Here is a 23,114-nt window from a genome sequence, read left to right on the forward strand (position 1 = left end):
TGCTCAAAACCTGTCTCAGTCCAGCCCAATGATTCTGACTGATTCTGGAGGCTGTGGGCAGCACAACAATTCTGAGAAAGACGCAGAAACCTGTAAATGGTAGTGATGTAGTGATTTCAGGAAAAGGCTTTTCCATAGATTTAAAAAAAAAAGTCATGATTATGTAATCTCTAGTGCATAATAGAATATACTATAGGATATGTTGGTTAAGATTTCTTACAAAACAGAATTAATGCAGACCCCCTCAAGGGGTGAAAAACAGTACCATCATACTCCATCCAGAGAATAAAAGACTAACAAGAAGATAGGAAAGGCTCATGTAAGACATAAAAGCCCCCCAAATCTCCTGTGGTCTGCTAACCATTTTAAAATGTCATCAGTGTGCTGCTCCCTCAGCAATCAAGATGAAACACACAGAGCAGCTTTGGGTGGATGATGTCCATTTCTTTATCGTGTTTAGTGAAATCACTCTGTAGGAAGAGATTTCTAATGAAGAACACTTCTAACCCACTTTCAAGCAAGCGTGTTCCTGGACAATCTCTATCCAAATACAGCTCATCTGTGAACCAAGCAATGCATAAAAATCTAACAAGCTGCATCCTGGTTACAAACTGTTCTTTTTGCCTACTGCTGTCCGAATAGCACCATCTCTGCAGTGGAGCTCTGAAAAAATGGAGCTTGTTACTTATTATTTTAAATACAAAAATCTTCCCTCTGCTCCTGTGCACCTCCCTCCAACTGACCAACTGGTAAAACTGGAATGAAATTAAGGGCAACATTATTTGTGTAGCTCGAAAAAGCTGGGAAGAATTTTTGCCACCAGCAGCTACATCAATGGAACATTCATTTCCATTAATATTTACAAGCACTACTTTGTTTTTATTCTTAAGTGATTTACCTCAGATTTCAATTTATTGTGAAAGGCACCTGGGAAACATCTTCCACTCAATTTCCACTCAAACAGAAACGTTCTCTTTTTCCTGCTTCACATACCACTCCATCCTGTGCTTTCTGATTTTTTCAAGATTTCTTATAAAAGGTAATCTTAAGCCTTGAAACATTTTAACCTGTGTAAAAGTAAATCATCCCCATTTAAATATCTGTAAAATTATTGAGACAGTGACAGTCCAGTGAAGCAAAGAAAAAAATAAATGCAAACATCTAAAACTGACTGCCCAAATGTTTGCTGGTTTTATGCACAGTATTTGCTTTGCATCACAGTTTTTAATTGTAATTAGATCTGTAATGATGCCATAAATATGTACATTTTATAGATTTTTTTAAAAGCTTGTCTAGAGTGAAAATAGTGAGGTTTGTCTAATAGTTTCTTTCAGCTCCACACACTCATGACAAAACTGTAGAATGAGTTTGTCAAGTTGTCAGAATTAAATAGCTGTTAAAGTACTTAGGGAGGTAACATACAAAATTTATCTATTGTGAGACCCAACCTTTTTGAAAGTCCAAAACTTAGAGAACAGACAGAATAAAACACAGAGAAGAAAGCATTATGGCATGTTTGATGGACAGCCTTTTAAGAAATGTGGATTTATAAGGGCTGAATTTTCCTGGGTTTTTTAGCTTACTTTGAAGAAATCCTTCATATCTACACCATCTTCTCAGCTTTAACAGCATTTCTTTCCAGAGTATCATCTCATCTTCTAGACAAGGTAAGGATTAAGGGCTTCAAAACAAATTCAGTTGTTTCTAAAGGTCCTTTGTATCATATGTAAGAAATTACTACAACTAGTCACAGTTCTGTCTTGTAATATACAACTATAGGTGGAATAAACATACTTCTCCTACATGGGAGAACAATGTGTCAGTCAGAAGCTGATCCCAGTTTGTTTTCTCACCTTGGCAGAGAATAGCCACACTCTGCTGTGCACAGTAGAAGACCTGACAGAAAGAATACATTATCTACACTCCCCTGAGTCTTATGCATCTCATGTTTGTGTGCTTCAGCTGATGATCATGCCACTGACAATACGTGAGATTTTTCTGGCACAAGGAAAACAACCCTCTCATCCCCAAAAGCTGGGCACACCAATGGGAAAAGATTTCTCTTCACACACCTTGCAGAAGCAGAGATACCTGCAGTCCTTGGAGGGATTATGTGAACAAGCCAACAGCTCCACACATTCTGCATTTGTGCTTGAGCCTACAGAGGTGCAGCCAGAAGCTTTCCCTTACTCTCTGGCTAGTAAATTCTCATTGTGCCACCAACTACCAAGGCTGAGAAATAAAATGGGTGAAGAGTCCATGACGGCTGTAGCACCTCATAGAAGAAATGTCACTTCAGGATGACATAAGTGCTCTTTCTTCCATCTTCATGAATCCCATTGCACGTGACTGACAAAGGTCTTTCTGCTCACAGGATGATGGAAATAAGTCACATCAGCAAGCATTGAGATGTTGCTTTTTTAGATCTAACATCAGCTCTCACTACCCATGCAAGCATGCAGTGTTCACAGATAAAGTGTAATGGCCCACATGTCAGCTTTGTGCATTTCAGGACCAGTTAAAGGTGCTACCAGAGCAGTAGCAGAGCAAGCAATGACAAGCAGTAAGGGAAGTACAGCCACCAGCTGGCAGAACAGCACGATGCATTGAGGAACTTGGTGATGAAATGTCTTGGCCTCTAAAGCAGCTTCCTACTAACAAAGAGAGACTTAATCTCATCAGCGTCACCATGTGAAGCCAGGCATACATACAAATAATGCCAGTTCTTCTTTACTCTGGAACACACAATGGAAGCTGACTGACTGACTTGTGAAGAGGACTGAAAACATGCACGGTCACTTTGTTCAAAGAGCTGAGAACACAAAAAGAGCTTTGTTTCCTTACACCTATTCTCTTTCATAGATGAGAAAGAAGGTGGGAACTACTAGGGTGCCTCTAAAACAGAGTGCCACTCTACCACAAGAAGGCTCAACTGGAATAAAAAATCCAGGCTGGAGTGATGTGCTGGTCTGTGACTGACTGGCTGTGTCTTGCTCAATGACACTGCAATGGCAAACCAAGCAATGCAGCCACCTGGGATGTCTTTTCAAGGGTAAAGCCTGCCTGTTCAGAGATGATTTCTTAGACTCGAAAAAGATCAATGAGGTGAGAGAGGCCCCTGAACTCTGTCACCACATCTAACAGCTGTGAGGACATAGCTGATGCTTACCATGGGTTGGGCCTGAAATGCAGTTTTCAATAGCAGGAGTTGATCTTCAGTTGGCAAATCTCAATAGCACTGTTGTTCCTTGTAGCAATCAAAACTCCTTCCCTTTACCAACCCCCTGATCAACTCAGAACCACCACTCCTGGCCGAGGTATGTGGCTGGAACTGGATCTTGGATGCTGGACTTGAAATAAACGACCCAACTAAGGCCAGCAGCCAGGAGGATGAATTTGCCTCATTATTTCAGTATTAAATGAGGCTGGCAGTTCTCAACCAATATAGAAAAACATCCTTTCCTTTCCTCTGCCTCCCCTCTCTCCTTATGAAAGCAAAGACCACAAATGTGTCCTGTGTGTGAAGGACAATGAGGTAGGTCTCTGAGCAGAGGTTTGAAGACTGCCTTCAAAGTCACCTTTCAGAAGCTCAGCCTGAACCTGATGCTTTCCCTTGGTTTCCATATCTGCAAACACAAGGAGGCTGTGTGCAAGCCAGGGACACACACAAGTACCTCAGCAGGAAACAGCTTCTGCTGCATTGATCAGAAGCATCAAGTTACTGTATGATGGCAACAGCTCAAAGTCAGAGGGCCTAATTTATATGGCTCTGCAACTTTGTTATGCCAAACAGACGTGTTAAAGATCAGCTGCCTGAAGATCTTTGCACTCCAGTTTTAGTTGAATGAGCAACTATTACACATGTTCAAAATCATTATACAAAGACAGACAGACAAGCCAGTGACACAGCTATGTCACTTAAGCCCAAGAACGGATTCAGGATTCCACTGTGGCCTTGTCTATAAGAAAGACCCTGTATACAGACACTCAATACAAGCCAGAAGAACAAAACCATTCCTCCCCAGCTGAGGTGAACAACTACCATCTGTTTTCACAGCATTTTCAGATACACAGGGGAATTTGAGCTGAGTATCTCCTAGCTATAGATTTAGCAATAAGGAGTGCCCTCCATGTTAAAAATACATTTAAATCATCTGTTACAAGGATAAAATGTAGGACAAAGTTCTGTAAACCTTCATACAGATCACGCAATGCACAGAGCCTCTACCAAGACAACTGCCTGGAAGTGCAGGCAACTGCATGTCTTACATAAAGCAAAAGCATTAAACTGCTGCTTACCCAGGCAACCCACCACTATCACTCACTAACCTGTACTGCCAACCTCCACCACCTCTCTCTCTTCTTAATACACCTCCACAGACAACTCAAACTCTATATTTCTTTGCTATCATGAAGATTAAAGACATGCTGAGAATCAGTAGACAGCAGGATAACTTTCAGAAGAGACAAAGTGCACAAAAGGATAATCTACATGGATCTTACTGATGCTTCTATTTATTCCTGCAACGTTTAAGCATGTGGCACGTAACCTGCAAGAGGCAATTTCCAAACTGAAGCACAACGCAATGTATTAGCTCAGTCAACTGAAGCTGCACCTTCAACAGTAAGCCCAATTTGACTGATGGTGTTAAATGTCCTTGGAAGATGCATGTCACCAAAGTGTGACTGTGCATCTGATCACTGAATATAAGTGAAACTGCTTTTAATTCAGCACACAGGGAGAGCCAGGCAGGTAGGCGCTCTAGGAAGGAAATTCTTCTTTGTCCCTTCACCATCATCTAGAGGTGGTAGGAGTTGGCCTCTTTCACAGTATTCTTTCTAATGGCAGCTTGTGATTTAATAAATTGAGTCAGAATCTTGAATACAAGGCACTCAGTAATTTGAATTATTAATTACCTTGTTTATTTGAACACATTTTACCTTGAAGTTGTTCTAGCATTCTTATTCTCGATTTTGAAAATTGACCCTCATGAAAAGCTACTGGTGACTTACAGGTACTTTTCTAGCTCTAAGAAACTGCATTAGTAATTAAGTGAGACCTCTTTTAAAGGTCAGATTTCTTCAGCAGCTAAACATCATCTCTTCTGACCACATGATTAGGTCAACAGAATTTCTCTCATTAGTTCCTCCATATGTACACCTCCACACTTGCTTTGTCTTTCTACACAAACACAAACATGTTAATTTCCATGTTTGAATAACTGTAGTAGAAGAACAAATTGAATGTTCAAATTTGAAGCAGAAATTCAACCCATTTACTGAACGGAGAAACTTGATTAGGAATTTTCAAACATCAGAGAACTAAGTACTCAAATCACACTGAAAGTCAATATAAATTGAGCACTGATCTTTCCAAAACTACGCTAAACACAGCTTTAAATACAGCAATATGAAGAATATTTCAGTGTTTTTTTTAGTCTGATGTTATGAAGCTCGGACCACCAAACAGTAATGCAAACTTTTTGCTTACTAACAACCACTATCACCCTCTTCTCAGGTTTAGGAACAAAATCCTATCAATGGAAACACTTAAGGCCATTTTTAAGCATAAAACATGGTGAGATTTGGGAGAGTCCATCAGAGCACTCAAGATACTTACGTGAATAACACGAGCTGAATACTTTTCACCCCCACCCCTCCAAATTTTCAATTCACAGACTTGTAACAGCATATCATCTGGGCTTAGGGACATTTTGCAGTAGAAGATTTTCTCCTATTATACCTCTTTAGGATGGAATGCTCAACACTACTGTGAAATGTTCAGAGTAGCCTTAGCACTCTACTGTGTGTATACACCCAGTAATGAAGATTAATCACTTTTATTTTCACCGTACCTGTAACCAATATAATTCCTTTTGCATCTTTAAAAATGTTTAATATAATGCTGTATTTAAAGCCAGTTTAGAGAAGCTATCATACATAAATACTAGGCAGATCCAAAGGAATAACCGTAGTAGCAACCTCTCCATTTCCATGGAAACCCTACTTACAACACATGATCAAATCTTACATGAATGTTAATCTCTTAAATCTATATAAATTCACACTTCAAAGATGCAGTCTACAAACAAAAGAGTCTGCAATATAAAGCACCAGTATCTCAAAAAATTTAGCAAGCAGCAGAACTGTTGGTGCTCCTTATGCACAGAACTCCTCAGAGTCAGCCTGTAAAGCATCCCTCACAGCAGGGGTGCTAGAAAACAACACACCATGGCAGTGATGAAAATAACTTGGAAACTGACATCTTCCCATGCAATGTTTTTTAAAGATTAAAAAGATACCAAAATCATCAACAACAACAAAAAAAATCTCATTCTCCAGAAAGACATGTATGTGGCCTGGTGTGGCAGTGCAAAATGAGGTCAGCATAGATGTGCTCTTCTGACAACAAAACACAGAAGAAGAAAACAACTAAAAAAGCCAAACCAAAACTGGGGGCAAGTCAAGAGAAAAATCTAATAATTTCAAGCTCATTCCCTACTAGAGCAGAGTTCTTGGCAAAAGCAGAGAACTTTTTCTAAGGCTTTATACATGTCTGTTCAGTGAGAGCACTAAAGAAACAATGTAAGACATTTTGCATGGTAGCTGAATTTATTGGTTTTCTCTTCCAACCAGGCATTAAAAACTACTCATCAATTACTTCCTAGGGCTAAGAAATACTATGAGTGTAACACCACGTTAACCTAGACTTACATACTTTAAGGCCTTCCCAGAACACTGAAAAAAAACCCCAAAAAACCCTACCCCAAACTCTCAAACTAACCAAAACAGAGGTACCAACTTTCTGGACAGTCTCTGTACACGTTTTCCCTCTGAGTTGCAGAATCTGCTAAGTTTCTCCTTTTCTCATGGCAGAGAGCAAAGTTCACGATTTGGAGAAGATGTGGACAAAGCAGGAAGTAGGCATGCCCAGACTGGGGACAAAAGACCACTCTGTGGCTACTGACAATCCAACACAGCAGAACAGAAAAGAGCACTGACAACTGACCTACAATCATCAGCATGGATGATGATCACTTGGATATGTACAGCAAGGAAGGGCTATACTCCATAGGCTGAAGCAAAATGATCCAAGTATTTTAAGCATTTTTACTGAAAGAAAAGCTACAACTGGGTCAAGATCCTGTAAGAACACCACAGTTAATGCCTGTCCCACCAGTACAATCAATTCCCTCAAAATACACTATACAGAAGAGAGAAGTTTAAAGAGATGCAGACAAGCAGATCCACTTACAGTCTTTTACAAACTGAAGTGACCATCCTGGATTTCTGAAGGAATGCATTACATAAGCTCAGCTTCTTTTCTATTTTTTTATCCTTCCTGTTAACCTTTTAACTAATGCATGACTCTTCCTATCTCAATGCATGTTCAATTTCTTCTTGATTAATATTGAGCCAATTAGCTTACTCTTAATTGCCAGCACAATGACAAGATTTTAAGTAATTCTTTACTATATTCATCTGGTGTTTGACACATTTCACATTAAATGAAGAATGGCATATCTAGCTGAGCTTCCAAAGCTAATTTAGACAAGGGAAAAAAATAAATCAATCAATCCCCTGTGTTAGAATTTGTCTGGGCTCCAAATTAATGGTCTGAAACCTCAGTCAGTAAGTAACATGCTCTGTGTCTGCTTGGCTTGAAACCTGAAAGAATAAATTCTATCTTCAACCACACTACATTATCAGAACAGATCTGAACAATATCAATAATGTAGAGAAAAGCCAAGTAGAATCAGAGAAATGCAGTGCAGAACAGGTGGAACTCAGATACATAAATTTCAAGGTACTGTAGAGGATAAGAACCAATTTATTCTCTTTCTAGAAGGTACAAAATGAAATGGCATGCCCAGTGACTCTGTCACATTTCTTAATTTTTCTGCAAAAATAAGCAATTACAGCCAAATAAAAATAGAGAAAAGGGGAGATTAAGCTTAAGAGTAACAGACTTTTGCAAGTATGGTTAGAAATTGTCAGTGTGAACACAAGATAAGTACTCTGTTCACTTACAAAGGAAAACAAAAATAATGTTCAAATTGTTAATAATGTTGTAATTTTTTTCTGTAAAGTAATTCAGATCTTGTGTGTCCTATATTCCCTTGAGAAAAGCTCATCCAATCAACCAGTCAATTACTTTCAACGCAGGACAGGGAAAAAGGTAACCATTTTGAATTTTCAGCTCCAATTAATTTTATAAAGATAACAGAAATTGTTTTCTAATTTATTCACCTGCTTAGCACCAAAGTGCATCAAAGCACAACTGCATTCATTTTTGTCATGATACAGTGAGGCCTAAGAACATATCATCATTATATGATGAAGCAATCCCAAATGACCAGTATTTAGATTCCTTGTAAAATTAAGAAATGCACTCTGCCATCACAGAACTAGAATTTCAGAAAAAATAATCCTACTACAGATATATAATTGTTGTGAAACTTAAAACCACAAATAAGTTTCCATCTCCAGTACCACCAGTAACACAGAACTTCTGCTGATTACAAAAACAGACTGAAAAAAAGGGGGGAAAACCAGCTGGATGATCCTTGGCAAACATTAGACAGTAAAATAGGGAAGTTTTGACTTCAAAAATTACTCAGCACTGTCCTGAAAATGAGACATGTTAAGTGAAATGAACTGCCATTATTAATTTTTTTAAAATACCTGAAGTGTGTTCAAGACTGATAGTACAGAAAGGACAAAACCCCAAAATTCTCAGTGTCAAATACTGTATGTACAACTGTGCTGCCCTGCAGAAACCGATCTGATTTTTAGAGGTGACAGTATTCATTTTAGGGGAAACATCATTTGGCTATCACCTGGCAGAATAAATTTGGCTGAGGTGTCCATTCAGACACATGATGTTCAATACCTGCATCTTAATCAAGAGAGACACATTAACATTTTTATCCTTTAGAGATTCAAAGACTCCAAAACAAGTACCATAGCTTAGCAGGAAATCAGAACCAAAACCCAACAACCAATGCACGTATTTAACATGAAAAAGGGAAACATCAAATATAAATTCTAAAGCTCTAAGTGAAACATTAAATTATACTTTGATGTGCACACACATGCCCCACCACAGTAACATTTTCATAAACATACAGCAAAGTTTGAAAGATTACCTGGTAAAAATACCATCCACAATACCAATCGTCGACTCCTCTGCGGGAACATAAGAACCAATCTGTGCCATGACTGTGATCAATGCAACTTGCTTTATATATGAACTCTTTCCTCCCATGTTGGGTCCAGTTATTATCATGACCCTTTCACCATCTCCCTGGAAACATAAAACATTGGTGAAACATACTGTCCTGCACATGGTGCTGTTCTAAGAAAGGCTGCTGAGTGTATGTGCCTACAGGGATAAAGGACAAGCCCTCAGGACACAGTCTGTAGTTGAAAAAGCTTCCTTCACAGCATTCAGTTTTCAAGAGTTTATGATGCCACGTATCAAAAATCTTCCTAAGTCCTCTCCAGGCTCATAAGAGAGGAGCATCACTATCATCTTTCATTACTCTTGAGCAAAACAAAGTGAGGAGAACCTTCTTGGTCCATCAAGGAACCAAGAGAATCCATGAAGCATCTGTACAATTTCATCTGAAGGGGGAACTTCACCAGCTTTCAGCACAGCCAGTGCTGTCCTAATTTGGATTCTGCTCCAGTTAAGGAGTTCTCATTGCCAAATGGGGGGGAAATCTGGCAGCCAAAGATCAGACCTAGACCCCTTCATAACTGCTTGCCTTGGTACAACACACACACATTCAAACAGAAGGGCTACAAGAAGAAATCAAGACATTTTTGAGTTTGGCAACACTTGACTGCAACACAGATATTGTGAGCAGATTGTATCCAATCTCTGATTGACTGGTGCATCCAACCACTGAAATCTTACAGAAAAATGAATCAGATGCAAGAGCTTGTCTCAGCTGTAAAAGTCCCTACAGTACTGCTGTAGGTCTATGGCTCCAGAATAAAACTGTCATCTTCTGGTGGAAGACAGTTGCTAATACAAAATTAAAACTCATCAATGAGTCTATAAAGCCTTATCACAGCCTGCATCAAAACTAGGAAATTAGATTATGCAAGGATGTTGAATAACTAGAGTTTTTACTTTCTACTACATACATACAATGAAATCCAACAACTGATGAACTAACCAAAAGTCAGCATATTTCACTGCTCCACAGGCGGGGCATGTCAGACAGGACAAGCATAATGAACATTAGACACACTACTTAGGGAAGTTGGAACTGACCAGGCACTGTGATGACAACAACATATCTCTGAGGAATAAACATGATTATCTTTACAGGGATTTCATTTTGTTAAGAGGGAGGCAAATAAGATTTATATGTCACATGTCATAATCCACATCATAGAAAAGATGGATGGAATCAGTCTTAGGTCAATGCAGAAAACTGTTTAGCTTTTGCTGGAAAAAAAAAAAAAACCCTGTCCATAAGGAAGTCACAATAAAGTCAAAACCCAAAAAATGTCATTATCAGGAATAAAGAATGGAAGTAATAACATGCATATGACTACATGAGAACAAAACTCACAACATTCTAGTCTCTGAGGTGTAGTTTCAATACAGCAACTGAAACTTCATCAGGACCACCATTTGGCTCAACACAACAGAATTACAGATACTTAAATCCAGGATGAGTTAATCTGTTAGAACCCACAAATTTCTTCCATGTGTTTGGTATCCCTCTGGGGTCCCTCCAGCCATGTTCTGACACTGGTGGCTGGCTTGCAAAGCCAGCTTTCAGAAAGAACATATGCTGTAACATCAGACCAGAGAGCCCATCTGCCCTTATAATTGCACAGAACCATAAGCTAACATCTTAGTGGAATTTATGGATGAAGTTAGAATTTCCATGAATATTTGGATGAGAGAGGGAGAACTGAAAAATAAGATGTTTATTTCAGGGCACTGCAAGAAAGCTTTTCCTAAAGTTAGTTATTTGACAACATTTCAGCTGAAAACATGACAGCAATTGCATTTTACTGTTGATTCAAATACATCAGCTTAAAACCAGACACGTTTTAATAAACTGGGTTCCCACCTACCTCTCTCAAAAAAGACAGAACTCTAACAGTAGAGGCAAAAACGATTCCACCACGATCAGTTGATTTTGTAATATTCAGTATTTAGAAAGCCAACATAAGAATGGGGCTAACAGGGGAAAGTGCATGATGATTACTGAATGAAATGATGAGTTTTCTGTAAATGCCATCTGTCGTTTGTTTGGAGTTGACAAATAATTTTGAAAACATTCCCTGATGTATTGCACAATATCTGTATCATTGTTCAGTATATAACATGGTTTAAAAATATCTCCAGAGAAATACATACACATTTGAATGGTATTTATCACAGCCCATGCTCCACACTGACATACCTTTTATATATCAACTGTATGAAAAAGCAGTTACGTATACACAGTTCAGTGCATTTTTTGTATTAAGAACAGAAACACAGTATTTAAAAAAAGGTTCAGAAAGGTAAATATTTAATAAAAAATGCCAAAAGGGCATGCCACTTAAAAAAACAAATTTAGGTTTTGATGAAAAAAAAAGGAGGAAACAAAATAAAAGATGTTTATCAGAAACAGATTAAGTGAAGTAAAATATGACAATACTTCCTACCTGTGGTAATTGTGTATTTATAGCAATTTTAGGTAATGTAGGTCATGCAATTTAGGTAATGTTGCATAGAAAATGTCAGGAAATAACCTACCCACTTTCTTTGACGACTTGGCAACAATAACAAGCAAGAGTCTTACTACTTCTCAACATCACTCTCTATTGCAGAAAACAACAGCCAGAAGGAGACTTAGGGGCAACACACTGCCTGCAAGCTAAGCATGGGGGATCTTTAGCATATGTTAATATGAAAGGCTTCTTCCAACCAGTGTGCAATCTACAAAGAATGGACTTGCCACTACACAGTCAAGAGTCAGAGCTCCAAATCTGCTCTGTCAGATTAAAAAAGGCTGCATGAAATCAATACCTCCAGAAAGAAAGGAAAACACATAGTAAAGTAATACCACCAAAAATGATCTGAGCTATCTTAGAACTGTCTTGGAAAGTGAGCCTGTAAGACATGGAAACATTTGTTGTGCATTTGAACATTAAAAAGTTCCACTAATCTCACATAAAGTTATGACAAAATGTAGACTTCTTCTGATAACACTGGTAAAACCCCTGGAATTATTAATTTGTTTTTCAAAAAGAGCCACTTTAAACTTTTATTTTCCTAGTTTTGAGATCATCTGTTTTAGCTTAGGAAGGGATTGGTTGGACTTGATGATCTTCAAAGGTCTTTTGCAACCCTGTGATCCTGTGATCTTTCTTAATGCCGTGAAAAGCGAACAACGTTGTAAAGAGAGTGTCTGGCTGCTAGATAGCAGAAAAAGGACACAACAGATGTGATCACATCTAGCCATATCTCTCTGAAATGTAACCAAGCAGAAAGCTGTATGATTAAATTATTTATTTTAACTTCGTGGCCAGGATGCAGATGCCAAATTCCCCCCCTTGGATGATGCTGAAGCTCAAACCATTTCTCAGTACTTACTGAAAGGTTAGTGGTATTTGGAACATACTGATCCTGTTCTCCCAGTAGCACATCAATCACAGGGTGCCTCCCATTTTTTATAATTATTTCTCGACGATTATCTTGCACAGTTGGTCTGCAGAAAGGAAGAGACATTAATTTCAACATTCATTGTAACTGATTACTTAGAAGTACTGCAGCTAAAGCCTGAAGAAGGGTAGGAAAAAAATAGAAATGACAAAAATTAATTAATGCTGTCAAATATTTCTAAGGACTTCCCTGGTTTCATTCAGTGATAAAAAAAAGTATTAGCAGATTGGGTAACAAAATTTTAGAATTCTTCATTTTTCCACTACCTAGGGAATGTTTTCGTTTGTTTAGTTGTATTCTAAAGGAATACTAGGAACTACAAAATGAACAAGCAGTAGCAAAAATACGCAAACTGGAGGGGACTGCTTTCTTCCCACCACTACAGTGGCTTCTGCAAGTGCCACCTTTTGCAGACACATTTCATACTCTCAGAATGATCTTGCTGAACTAGTCCAACCTGCTACTGCATTAAACCCTAACTAGTGTGGGGAGTGGAAAAATAATTGTCCAACTTTGTATATTATGACTGATAACACATTAAATGATATAAATCAAAGAGTACAGTATGACAGAGCTGTAACTCTCCTATAAACATTAGCAGCTCTCATAATGTGACAGCAACTCCCAAACATATGAGTCATCAAACCATAACAGTCTATAGAAAGAGCTTACTATTTAAGTTGACATACTGAAATGACAGTACCTTTTCAGAGATTAGTATGCAAACCAGATCAATACTACTTACTTTCTTCTCTCATCTCCAAACCATGTAAAAAGTTTTGCCTTTAATGCTTCCACCTTAGCTACAAATTTATCTATGTGTCTAGTCATACATGTGTAATTCCACGTTATACACCTTCACATCAACAAAGTTCTACCTCCAAGAGCTGTGTGCTCTTCACAGAGAGAAAAATGCAAAAGAAGCATGTTCCACTAAATTATGACTGTGATTTCCTTTTGTTCTCTTGCAACTTAAATTTACTTTTTCATTGCAAACTGAAGTGCAGCATTCAATGGAGAGGTAAATGTGGTGTCATGTCTCAGCAACATTTTGTTACACAAGAAGTATAATCACTCTGAAATAAGAGCAGTAATTTAGGAAAGTGACGACAGCTGAGTAAAAGAGTAATACTGGAATAAAGACACATATTTTTTTTACTGGAAATTAACTAACACTTTGGATGGACTTTAGAGGGGAGGGAAGAAAAGACGCGAGGAGCGTGATTTTTCCTGAGTGGAAGAATGATGATGCAATTTGAAAAGAACATGGAGATAAAATAAATGACATATTAGGAGCACAATGCACTGGAGAAAGAGGTGCAAGTTAAGAATGGTGTGGGTTGGTTTCTTTTTAGCACGAAGATATTTCCAGCAGTTGAATAGCTGAGATTAAACCAATATGGACAGAGTCTTAGGCCTTTGGGATAAAGAAAGGAAATGTCACCCTCCATTTGATGAACTGGTAAGCTGTTTGGAGCTGTAATATGATAGTCCTAAAAGGGAGAACATCCCTAGAAGCACTTCCTTCTGGATTTCTCCACTTTGCATTCAGAAGAGAGGCATAACAGCTGAATGATCCATTTGCCATTTTATAATTCTGCCCTCTACTTTGGGCATAATTGTCTTTATCCTAACTGCTCAAGCCTCCATACACGTAACTGTGAAATATGATGTGAGTTTCAGATGCCATGAGCCTTGCTGACTCTGCCTATTCTGGTTTCACACAATGGGGCTTGCAGAGGCAGGCCCTCAGCCACAGTCATTTAAAAGTTCTTCCCTGTCCCAGTTAGACAATCACATGTCATGCAGTAAGAGAGAACTGGGGGACGGGGGTGGAAATTGCTCTGGAATGTATAACGTCCTTTATTCATGCATCTTTTCAATGGTGCTCCTTAAACAAACTCACTGCTTGCAGAATGGATACTCAAACTTCAGATGATGATCTCTGGGCTACCTACACCAGTTAGGCATCTAACTTTGTGTCCTGGGAGCCCAATGCCTTACATTGTCCATGTCAGGGTTGAGTCTCCCAAAGCAGGGTTCCAGAGACAGGTTGAAACTCCAAGATATGCTTACTACTCTCCAACAACCATGTGGAGCACCAGTGCTCCCAACCTCACAACTTGTTTACCTGCCTCAGGTAGGATGATATGAAACAATCCTCAATCAAAAAAACATTCTCCCGAAATACTCGAGTTGGTTAATATGGATGTCCCGTCTTTCCTTCAGTAGTCCTCCAAAATTAATTATTGACACCTTCCCTGCAGCTGAAGTTTCACTGAGAAGTCTCCTTCCTGCCAGTTTATAAGCTCTAAGCCACTCTTTAAAATTCAGTGAATTATTTAAACACTGCACAGTGAATTAATAAAATTTCAGTTTGTTTTCTCATCTCAGTATACAGAAATAAACGAGCAATTACTTTTAAAGAGATTTTGATTAGCAGCAGGCATGATCAAGAATCCAGAAGTGATCAATACTGTCTTTAATGCTGTATAAATGCAGAAGGATATCTAAGTGGATTTCCCTTTATCCACACACATTTAATACATGATTTGCTGTTATTTCCACGGGTCACAAATGTTACCAATTCATATGGTTATACATAAGCAATTGCCCAATTACTTGCAATGTAGCCCCACAATGACATTTAAAAACCACACAGCACTTTTCAAAAAAAGAGTATGTGGACTGTATGGAAGAAGGAATGGCTGAGGACGGGAAACAGATAGCCCTCACAAGGGTGTTCACAGTAAGCCTCAGAAACAGTAAATGCCAATCTCTAGGACAGCACTCAGCAAGCTGAAGCAGTGGTTCAGCGAGCATCGAGTCTCTCTGGGGACACAGACCTCGTGATATAGAAGAAAACACACCAATAAGACTGACTATCTCTGTGTAGGTGCAAGGGATGTGGGGGGTTTGTGAGGGGGAGGAAGACCCAAGTTGCAGATTGTACACACTCAGGAGCCAGCTCTGGACCAATCTCTGAGGCAGAAAGCCTTAAGGGTTCATGCTTCCTCATGGCAGAATGCAGCAGGCTGTGGTGCCTGGTGTGCACGTGTGGGTCTTGCACAGAGGGAAGGGCACAGCTCATCAGATTTAACACACATTCCTAGGTAAGGCACCATCCCTGCTCTGGAAGCTGGCTCTAATTACCTATTATTTACCTGAAATACATCTTTGAAACATACCTCATACACCTTAAAATCTTAGGTATTATACACTATAAAGTCAGACTTTGATGAGGAGAAAAGAAATAGGAGGAAAAAAATTTCCATGCAAAGTCCAACATATATTTATGTTTGTGAGATATCATCTACCAACCACACACAGTTTGAAAACCAGACAAACATGAGATGTCAAATTTAAACCGCAATGTTTACAGACTTGAATTAAGCCCAGAAGTGCCGCTTTGCAAAATCAGATTAAGTCGAAACTACTGCAAACAATTTCAATAATGCATTTTATCACGGTACACATATTAAAATCAAATTTATTTAAAAAGCTCTCTCATAATTCCCTATAAAATCTTACATAAAAATTAAACATTTATTACCTGCAGTAGTCTCCTTGTTTAGCCACCTGAGCCAATGAGAACAGACAGTCGATAGCTGCTAGGTGACCAAGTGCTTTAGACACGGGGTGATAATGTTCACTGAAATGGCTACACCAAAACAGGGGAAAATAACAGGAGGAAGAAAAGAGGAAAAAAAAAAATCATTTCATACAGATAGGAATGTACTGTCAAAATACACCTCATGCATGCTTCTCACAGAGCTCTCTACAGTCTCTAAATTACTCTGAATTCAAATCTCCCAGCAGTGTATTAACTTACAGTATGAGGACACAATCTTGCTCACAGCAGACTTCGTGCTTCCCTTGTAACAGGGCATTATTTTTAAGCACAAAAAGGCGGCAAAATGAAACTCATTTAATAGCATATAAAGGGTCCACAGTTGATCCCTGCTGCCTAAATAAGGTCTCTGAAAATGCCACTGTTTATCACAGTGGCAGCTGAATCGCAACTGCCAATTCACTTCAGCTGTAAGTTACAGTCAAATAACCCCCCCTCCAAACAATAAAAAAAACCCTCAAACCCTGAAGTGCCTGAATACAGGATTTGTCTACAATATCAATAAAATATGGTAAGTACAATAGAAAATTCAAGAATTCACCTTCCATTTATGGTACCGATGCCCCTAGTACAACAATAACATTACCAGGAGAAAGCAGAGTTCATTCTTTTAGTACTGTAGAATTTATTTCTCTCCACTCCTAGCCTCAAAGATACAATTGGGGAATATAAAGCAAGTAAGGGAGCAAAAATGAATAAATAAATAAATGGAGGGCTGGGGAAGATCACTCTCTACACATCTTTCCTTGCTGTACGCTGCTATCATATGACACTATTGAAATCATCAAAGTGAACATGAAAAGCAGCAGATCTAAGTAAAGAAAGGTCTACTAAAACTTATATGGCTAATATAGTAACAAAAAAAATAATGTAACTATTTTTATGGTATTGCAAAGGCAATACATCTGGAAGAGTGAATTGGAATTTCAGTTTCTAATAAAGTTTACAGAACCTCTGGGTTCCTACCAAGAGGCAAAACTTGGCATCAGTTACATGCAGTGAGGCAATTTCAGAAGGAAGTTTTTGTGGTATGGAAAAAAGCACAAGTGAGTTAATTATTATTGCAAGAATTGAGGGATAATTTCAGTGTGCTAGTAATTCCTGGAAGTAAAGCAGTGATTTATAACCTGACACCTGAAAATTAAAGGTGTTCAGAAGTTTGAGAAATATATTTTAAACTTAACATACACAGGTCTATGGGGCCAGATGGGATCCATCCCAGGGTGCTGAAGGAGCTAGCAGAAGTGCTCACCAGGCCGCTTTCCATACAGGGGTAGGGAGAATCACACTCACACAAGCAACTGCCCAAACACCCTGAACATTCCTAACTGAAAAACTGTAACACTGCAATTGTTGTATAATAAATTCTATTCTCATCTCAGTTACACTGTACTAGATTCAGTTTCACTCAATTTTCAAATTTTGAGAGCCACTGTATATATTTAATAGTGTGCTGTCATCAGAATTTTAAAATCTAGAGACATCACTGCTGCCTTCAGGACTTAGTGTGTAAAGGTCTCGCTTTCAAATGCTTTATGTTGAAGAACAGTATTTTACCATGGGCAGCATAACTGAGTTATCAACTGCGTTTTTTCCTTTGGTTGTATTTTTTTTGTTAAGATAAAACTCTTTCTTCTTCTGTTCTTACAGCAATAAATAAAATAATAAAAAATGAGTCTATTTTATCAACTCACTCTAAAAAGTTTAGCCATTCAGCGTTGCAGTCAAGGACTAGCTGCTCCCGGAGCTGATTCAGATGTTTGTAATTTTCTATAACAAACGGCGAGTGGAAACGGCTGACAGCTTTTGTGCTGGAAAACAGAGAGAAGCCAAATAGGAAATCAAGGTTACTAAGCAATCAGTTACACCATCTACATGCAAAATTGGACTAGTTTTCTAACTCACTCTGAGCCTTGAAAATGCACGGTAAAAAAGCCAGTTCTTTTATTGTGGTACCAAACTCTATTGATACCAGTGATCTTCACTGTGAATAAAGTGATTGGCTACTGTACTGCTGCCCATTCTGAAGGCTGCATTTTTCACAATGTATTATGTATCACTGAAGCTTATATATCTCACAAAATTCTCTTCAGCAACAGGCTTCACAAAGATGATTTTTCTTTGACTGGCTGCATATACAACAACCTCCAACAAAAAAATTTCTACTTTAAAGCTGAAACTTCACAATAAACCTGGAATAAACTTAGTAAATACAGACTGTATTGCATGGATACTAGTTTCCATTTAAGGCACTTGCTCTTTATTTATGTATTTCCATTAAGGACTCATGTTGGCATTCCCAGGCATTCTTTTACAATATCCAGAATAGCTGTATTTTTCCTTCATCGCCTTAATTCTGTCTACTCTGTGCACTTCAATATCGAATTCTTGCATCAGTGAATAGAACATCGCTTCAGAGTTCACCTTTATTATGCCTACTTCTGATGAGACATGGCTCTGTGTACACATCATAACATAAGGTATTCTACCTGTTTAAATAATAAATGATCTTCCAGTTCACCTCTGTTTCATGTACTGGAAAAAGTATCTAAACTATCTAAAATCATGCTTACACAACACTAAGTAACAAAGCAAGCAAAGCTTGTTTGTATGAACAAATAAAATTAAAACATTTTTAATACACTAAGTCTTAGATACTGAGATATTTTGCACAGCTACTTTTACCTTTCTGAATAAAGTAAGAACAACTAAAATTTTACGAAAAATCTACAATCTACAGGCACAACTGAATCAAAACCGTAATTTTCATGCCAATACATCTGCTTTGAAACATTAAGTACTATTTAAAAATAAACACTTTTAAAAGTTCCGGTTTTTCAGCTTGGTCTTGTTTGGTTTTAAGCAAAACTTGCTATGGCAATAAATCAATGTAACCATTTTCATTGGTTGCTTTTAGTTTAAAGAAACCCCAAACCACAAACACACATGGAGCTGTGACAATGTGTATCTAATTAACTGTAAAACCAAAATGGCCCATACTATATTTTTTTCCTTATATATTAAAATACAGCAAACTTTAAAGACATTTTACATACCTACTAACCATAACCCAGTCAGATGGAACGGATGATTTATGGGAATACTTGACTTCTATCATAAACTAAACAAACAGAAATATAATATTACACATCATGGGAAGTTAAGAAGACTACAGAAGCATAACCATAATGAAATCAAGAAATCTGCAAGCATCAGACGAAACCCATACTCATCCTGAAGAGACTGAGCAGACCAGAAGCTAATGTTCTTTCTTCCCTAAAAATGAGGGTAATCACGTACATTTGCTGCCAACAGAGCAACTTCTACCCTGAGCTGTTCTTTTGCTCTGCCATGTTCCTGCCTCATCTTTGCCCTTTTGCTCCTCCATCTACTAAAATGTTCTGCTCACCTCCCTCTTACCAAGCCAAACCCAGACTAAAGCTAGTTAAGACTTACCTGATCCTGACTGGGCCTCGCAGAGAATTCAGCATTTACACAGACTCTACACTATACACAAGCTGTACTCAGGCTGTTTCACAGAATCACATAATGATCGGGGTTGGAAGGGGCCTTTGAAGATCATCTAGTCCAACCCCCCTGCCAGAGCAGGGTCCTCTTGAGCAGGTTGCACAGGACACAGTCCAGGCAGGTTTTGAATGTCTCCAGAGATGGAGACTCCACAACCTCTCTAGGCAGCCCTGGCCCTGAGCTCTGCCACCCCCACAGTAAAGAAGTTCCTCCTCATGTTTAGCTGGAACTTCCTATATTTCACTTTGTACCCATTGCCTCTGTCCTGTTGCAGGGCATCACTGTCAAAAGACTGACCCTGTTCTCCTGACACCCAGCCTACAAGTATTTAAAAGGACTGGTAAGATCCTCCCTCAGTCTCACCTAGGCTAAAGAGTCCCAAGTCCCTCAGCCTTACGAGTAAGATGTGCTTTCCTGCCCAGGGATCAGTGATTCCTATTGAGCCATATTTACCTACAGTATTTCACAGACAAGAGCTCAAAACCTCAAATGCTAGCACTGCATGTACAGTACCTTCCTTCACGTTTGGATCAATTGGAGTTCAGAAATGGAAAGAACAGAGGAAACCAGCAGTAATGGCAAGAAGCTTAGTACAGTGAAATTTACATTACGTCTTTCCTGCAGTATTTTATACAATTCATGTCAGTTATTTTTATAACACCAGCCTGAGGTTCTAGACGTCAAAGAATAAAAAACACAGATGGAAAATTAATTTCCAGCAGAGATTAGATTAGCCCAGTATCTGATCACCTTTACAGAAATGCCCAAGACTCATCTGACAAAGCTCTTACATTACAGTTAGTATGATTTAGATAAAACCTTCCACACCTCACCAGAATACCCAGCAATCACCTTAGACTACAAACAAGAAGAATAACCCTAACATGAGCACACTCCAGAATGGACAGACTACACTAGTTCTTAATTTACCTAAAACACCTTGAAAATAATCGGTACCTCTGAAACCCTGAAGTTGCATAATACACAAGACAAAGATTTGAAAATGAATCAACTGCTGCTGCTGCTAGTAGTGTTGCTGATGTGCTAGTATTGCATTTTTTTCTTGAATTTTAGCTCAAAACAATTAAGCAAGCCGTGTTCATGAAGAGTAGTCAGAAAACAAGACCATATTTGTGTCTATGCTAGACGACTAACTGAACTCAGAACAGTTACACAGCCAGTTCAATTGCCTGGTGTGTTTGTGTGGCTAGCAAGAAAGAAGTAGAGAGGTTGCAATCTTCTTCAAAACAACAAAAACATTTCCTTTTTTACCCTTTAATTCTTAGGCCTATTATATAAATATGTGCAGTATTAAATAAACTGGGCCTGAAGCACTGCTTATCAGGAAGCAAACTTTTCCCAAATGTAGCAATTTCTCTCTAAATCCTGCCTGAAAAGAATAGCAATGCTATCACTATCTGGACAGCTTTCTGTCCTGTTTAGTGATGCTATTAGTTACATTAGAGGTCTGGAAATGAAAGATAAGACAGATATGGATGTAACCTCATATTTTTGAAAAGGTGTATGTCAAGTGGATCTTCACAAATTTAAGTTAATAAACTGTGGGCTGACTGCATTCATAATAGTGTGTTTGGAGGGCACACATGCAGGAGCAAAGAATCTGAGTGCCTCCCTGACAGAACGTCTGTTCTCTGAATGTGTTCGGAGTGGGAAGATAAAGAGAACAGATTTCCTGGCAGCTTCTTTTTCTTCCAGAACCAGCAAACCATAAACCTACTTCTGACCAGTCCTGTTGCAAAGAAGTGCTTGAACACAACATCTATCAGAGTGCTAGAGTGCTACAACAGCACAAGTTCTGAGGAAGGCTGAGCTTAACTCAGACTCGTGTCTATGCTTTGCTCCTCCCCTTCAATTCCCTTTCCTCACTGACCCTCTTCTCTAACCCTTCCTCTTTTGTGTCTTTTGATGTCTGCAATACACTCATACCAGATGTAATTAAATGACAGATAGCTTTAACTTGTGCAGCTCCATTAATGAATTTCCCAAGACAGAGCTCTTTGCCTGCAATGGTTTCTGAGCTGTCTGCTGCTACAAGGGGCCCCTCTAAAACAGGCATAGTTAACTGGTGGTTTCTGAAACTCTCCAGTTCAGACCTGGCTACTTTCTTGATACTCTCCTCTTTCATCAACTCTTCCCTCTTTCACACACATGTCATCATCCAACTCTTAAGCCAGTATTTCAGAGAAATCCTTCAAATCCTGGCTCTTTCCTTCCTCATGCAATACCGAAATGCACTCTTCCACATTTCCTCTTGGACTTAGCATCTTAGCTGACATCCTCCCCAACTCTCCTGCCACATGTTTGTTCTTCTGAACCTCAGTAGCAAAAGAAATATCCACCCAAGGTCTTTATCAAGTGATACTCTAACTCATCCCTTCTCCCATCCCCTCTCAGCATTGTCTATTTGCTCCCTGCTGCATCTCTTGGGTCTTTCTCAGCGTCCCAGGTCCTCAGTGGGACGGTGATCTGCTTCCAGCTTCATACCACACTGTCCTCACTGATTCATCTCTTTTACTCTCAACCCTCATTCAGTTGCCAAGCTAATTTCTTTTCCCAACTTTCTGTGGAGTTTTCCCCAGGTCTCCCACTCTCAGTTCCAGCGCAATGCTGAACAGTGGTATCTCACTGATACTTTCAATTCAATACACAAAAAAGCAAAGCATTACTGAAACAAATTTGACTGCAGTAATGTGGTTTTATTATTTAAATCACCAAAGAAATTGACTTAAATAAAGTGACACTGTCAAAAACCTGTTTTTTGAAGTTGTGCAAATATAGGCAAATGACCTGATCAAGTACCATACTAAATGAAGAGAGTTCTAGTTAAGCCTAGCTTTTAAGCTATTTTCTAGACAAGCAAGGGAACAGCCATCCATAATAGACACCATATTACCTCTTGACCAGAAACTGTAACATACTCGGCAGAAGGATTCTTGATCTGTTTACGAATGTCTACCAGATGCAACTGGATTTTAGAAAGCACATCCAAGATCTCCTCTTTTTTCTTTCTGATGACAGGGAAGTCCGTAAGGTCCTTGAACAATTGGGTTTTATCTCCAGTCCTATCCATAAGGAGCAAAAGATATAGTAATGGTAAAACCAAAAGACACACTCCCCAATTCTACTGGCTGTGTCCATATTTTTATTTGTTATTCTCACTTAATACTAGCTTCATTCCTCTCTCAGTAAGTTTTTTCTGTTATTTCTTCATAGTACAGCACATTTACCAAAAGCTGCTATGCACAGTATATA

At 38.7% G+C, this 23,114-nt stretch overlaps 1 protein-coding gene across 1 annotated transcript in view; it reads right to left on the reverse strand.

Moving 5' to 3' along the window:
- The window catches only part of LOC311199745 (DNA mismatch repair protein Msh3-like), a gene marked incomplete at its 5' end in the record, with an annotated part of 81,042 nt that overhangs the window by 14,485 nt on the left and 43,443 nt on the right, over positions 1 to 23,114 (reverse strand). Inside the window, 6 exons of the mRNA XM_084273878.1 lie at positions 9,150 to 9,307; positions 12,614 to 12,728; positions 16,236 to 16,343; positions 18,008 to 18,124; positions 19,370 to 19,434; positions 22,756 to 22,924. Of these exons, the coding sequence (XP_084130004.1) occupies positions 9,150 to 9,307; positions 12,614 to 12,728; positions 16,236 to 16,343; positions 18,008 to 18,124; positions 19,370 to 19,434; positions 22,756 to 22,924 (732 nt within the window). The remainder of the gene's footprint in view (positions 1 to 9,149; positions 9,308 to 12,613; positions 12,729 to 16,235; positions 16,344 to 18,007; positions 18,125 to 19,369; positions 19,435 to 22,755; positions 22,925 to 23,114) is intronic.

The sequence above is a fragment of the Gallinula chloropus genome (genome assembly GCF_964237585.1).
Source record: "Gallinula chloropus genome assembly, chromosome: 21".
Taxonomy (NCBI): Eukaryota; Metazoa; Chordata; class Aves; order Gruiformes; family Rallidae; genus Gallinula; species Gallinula chloropus.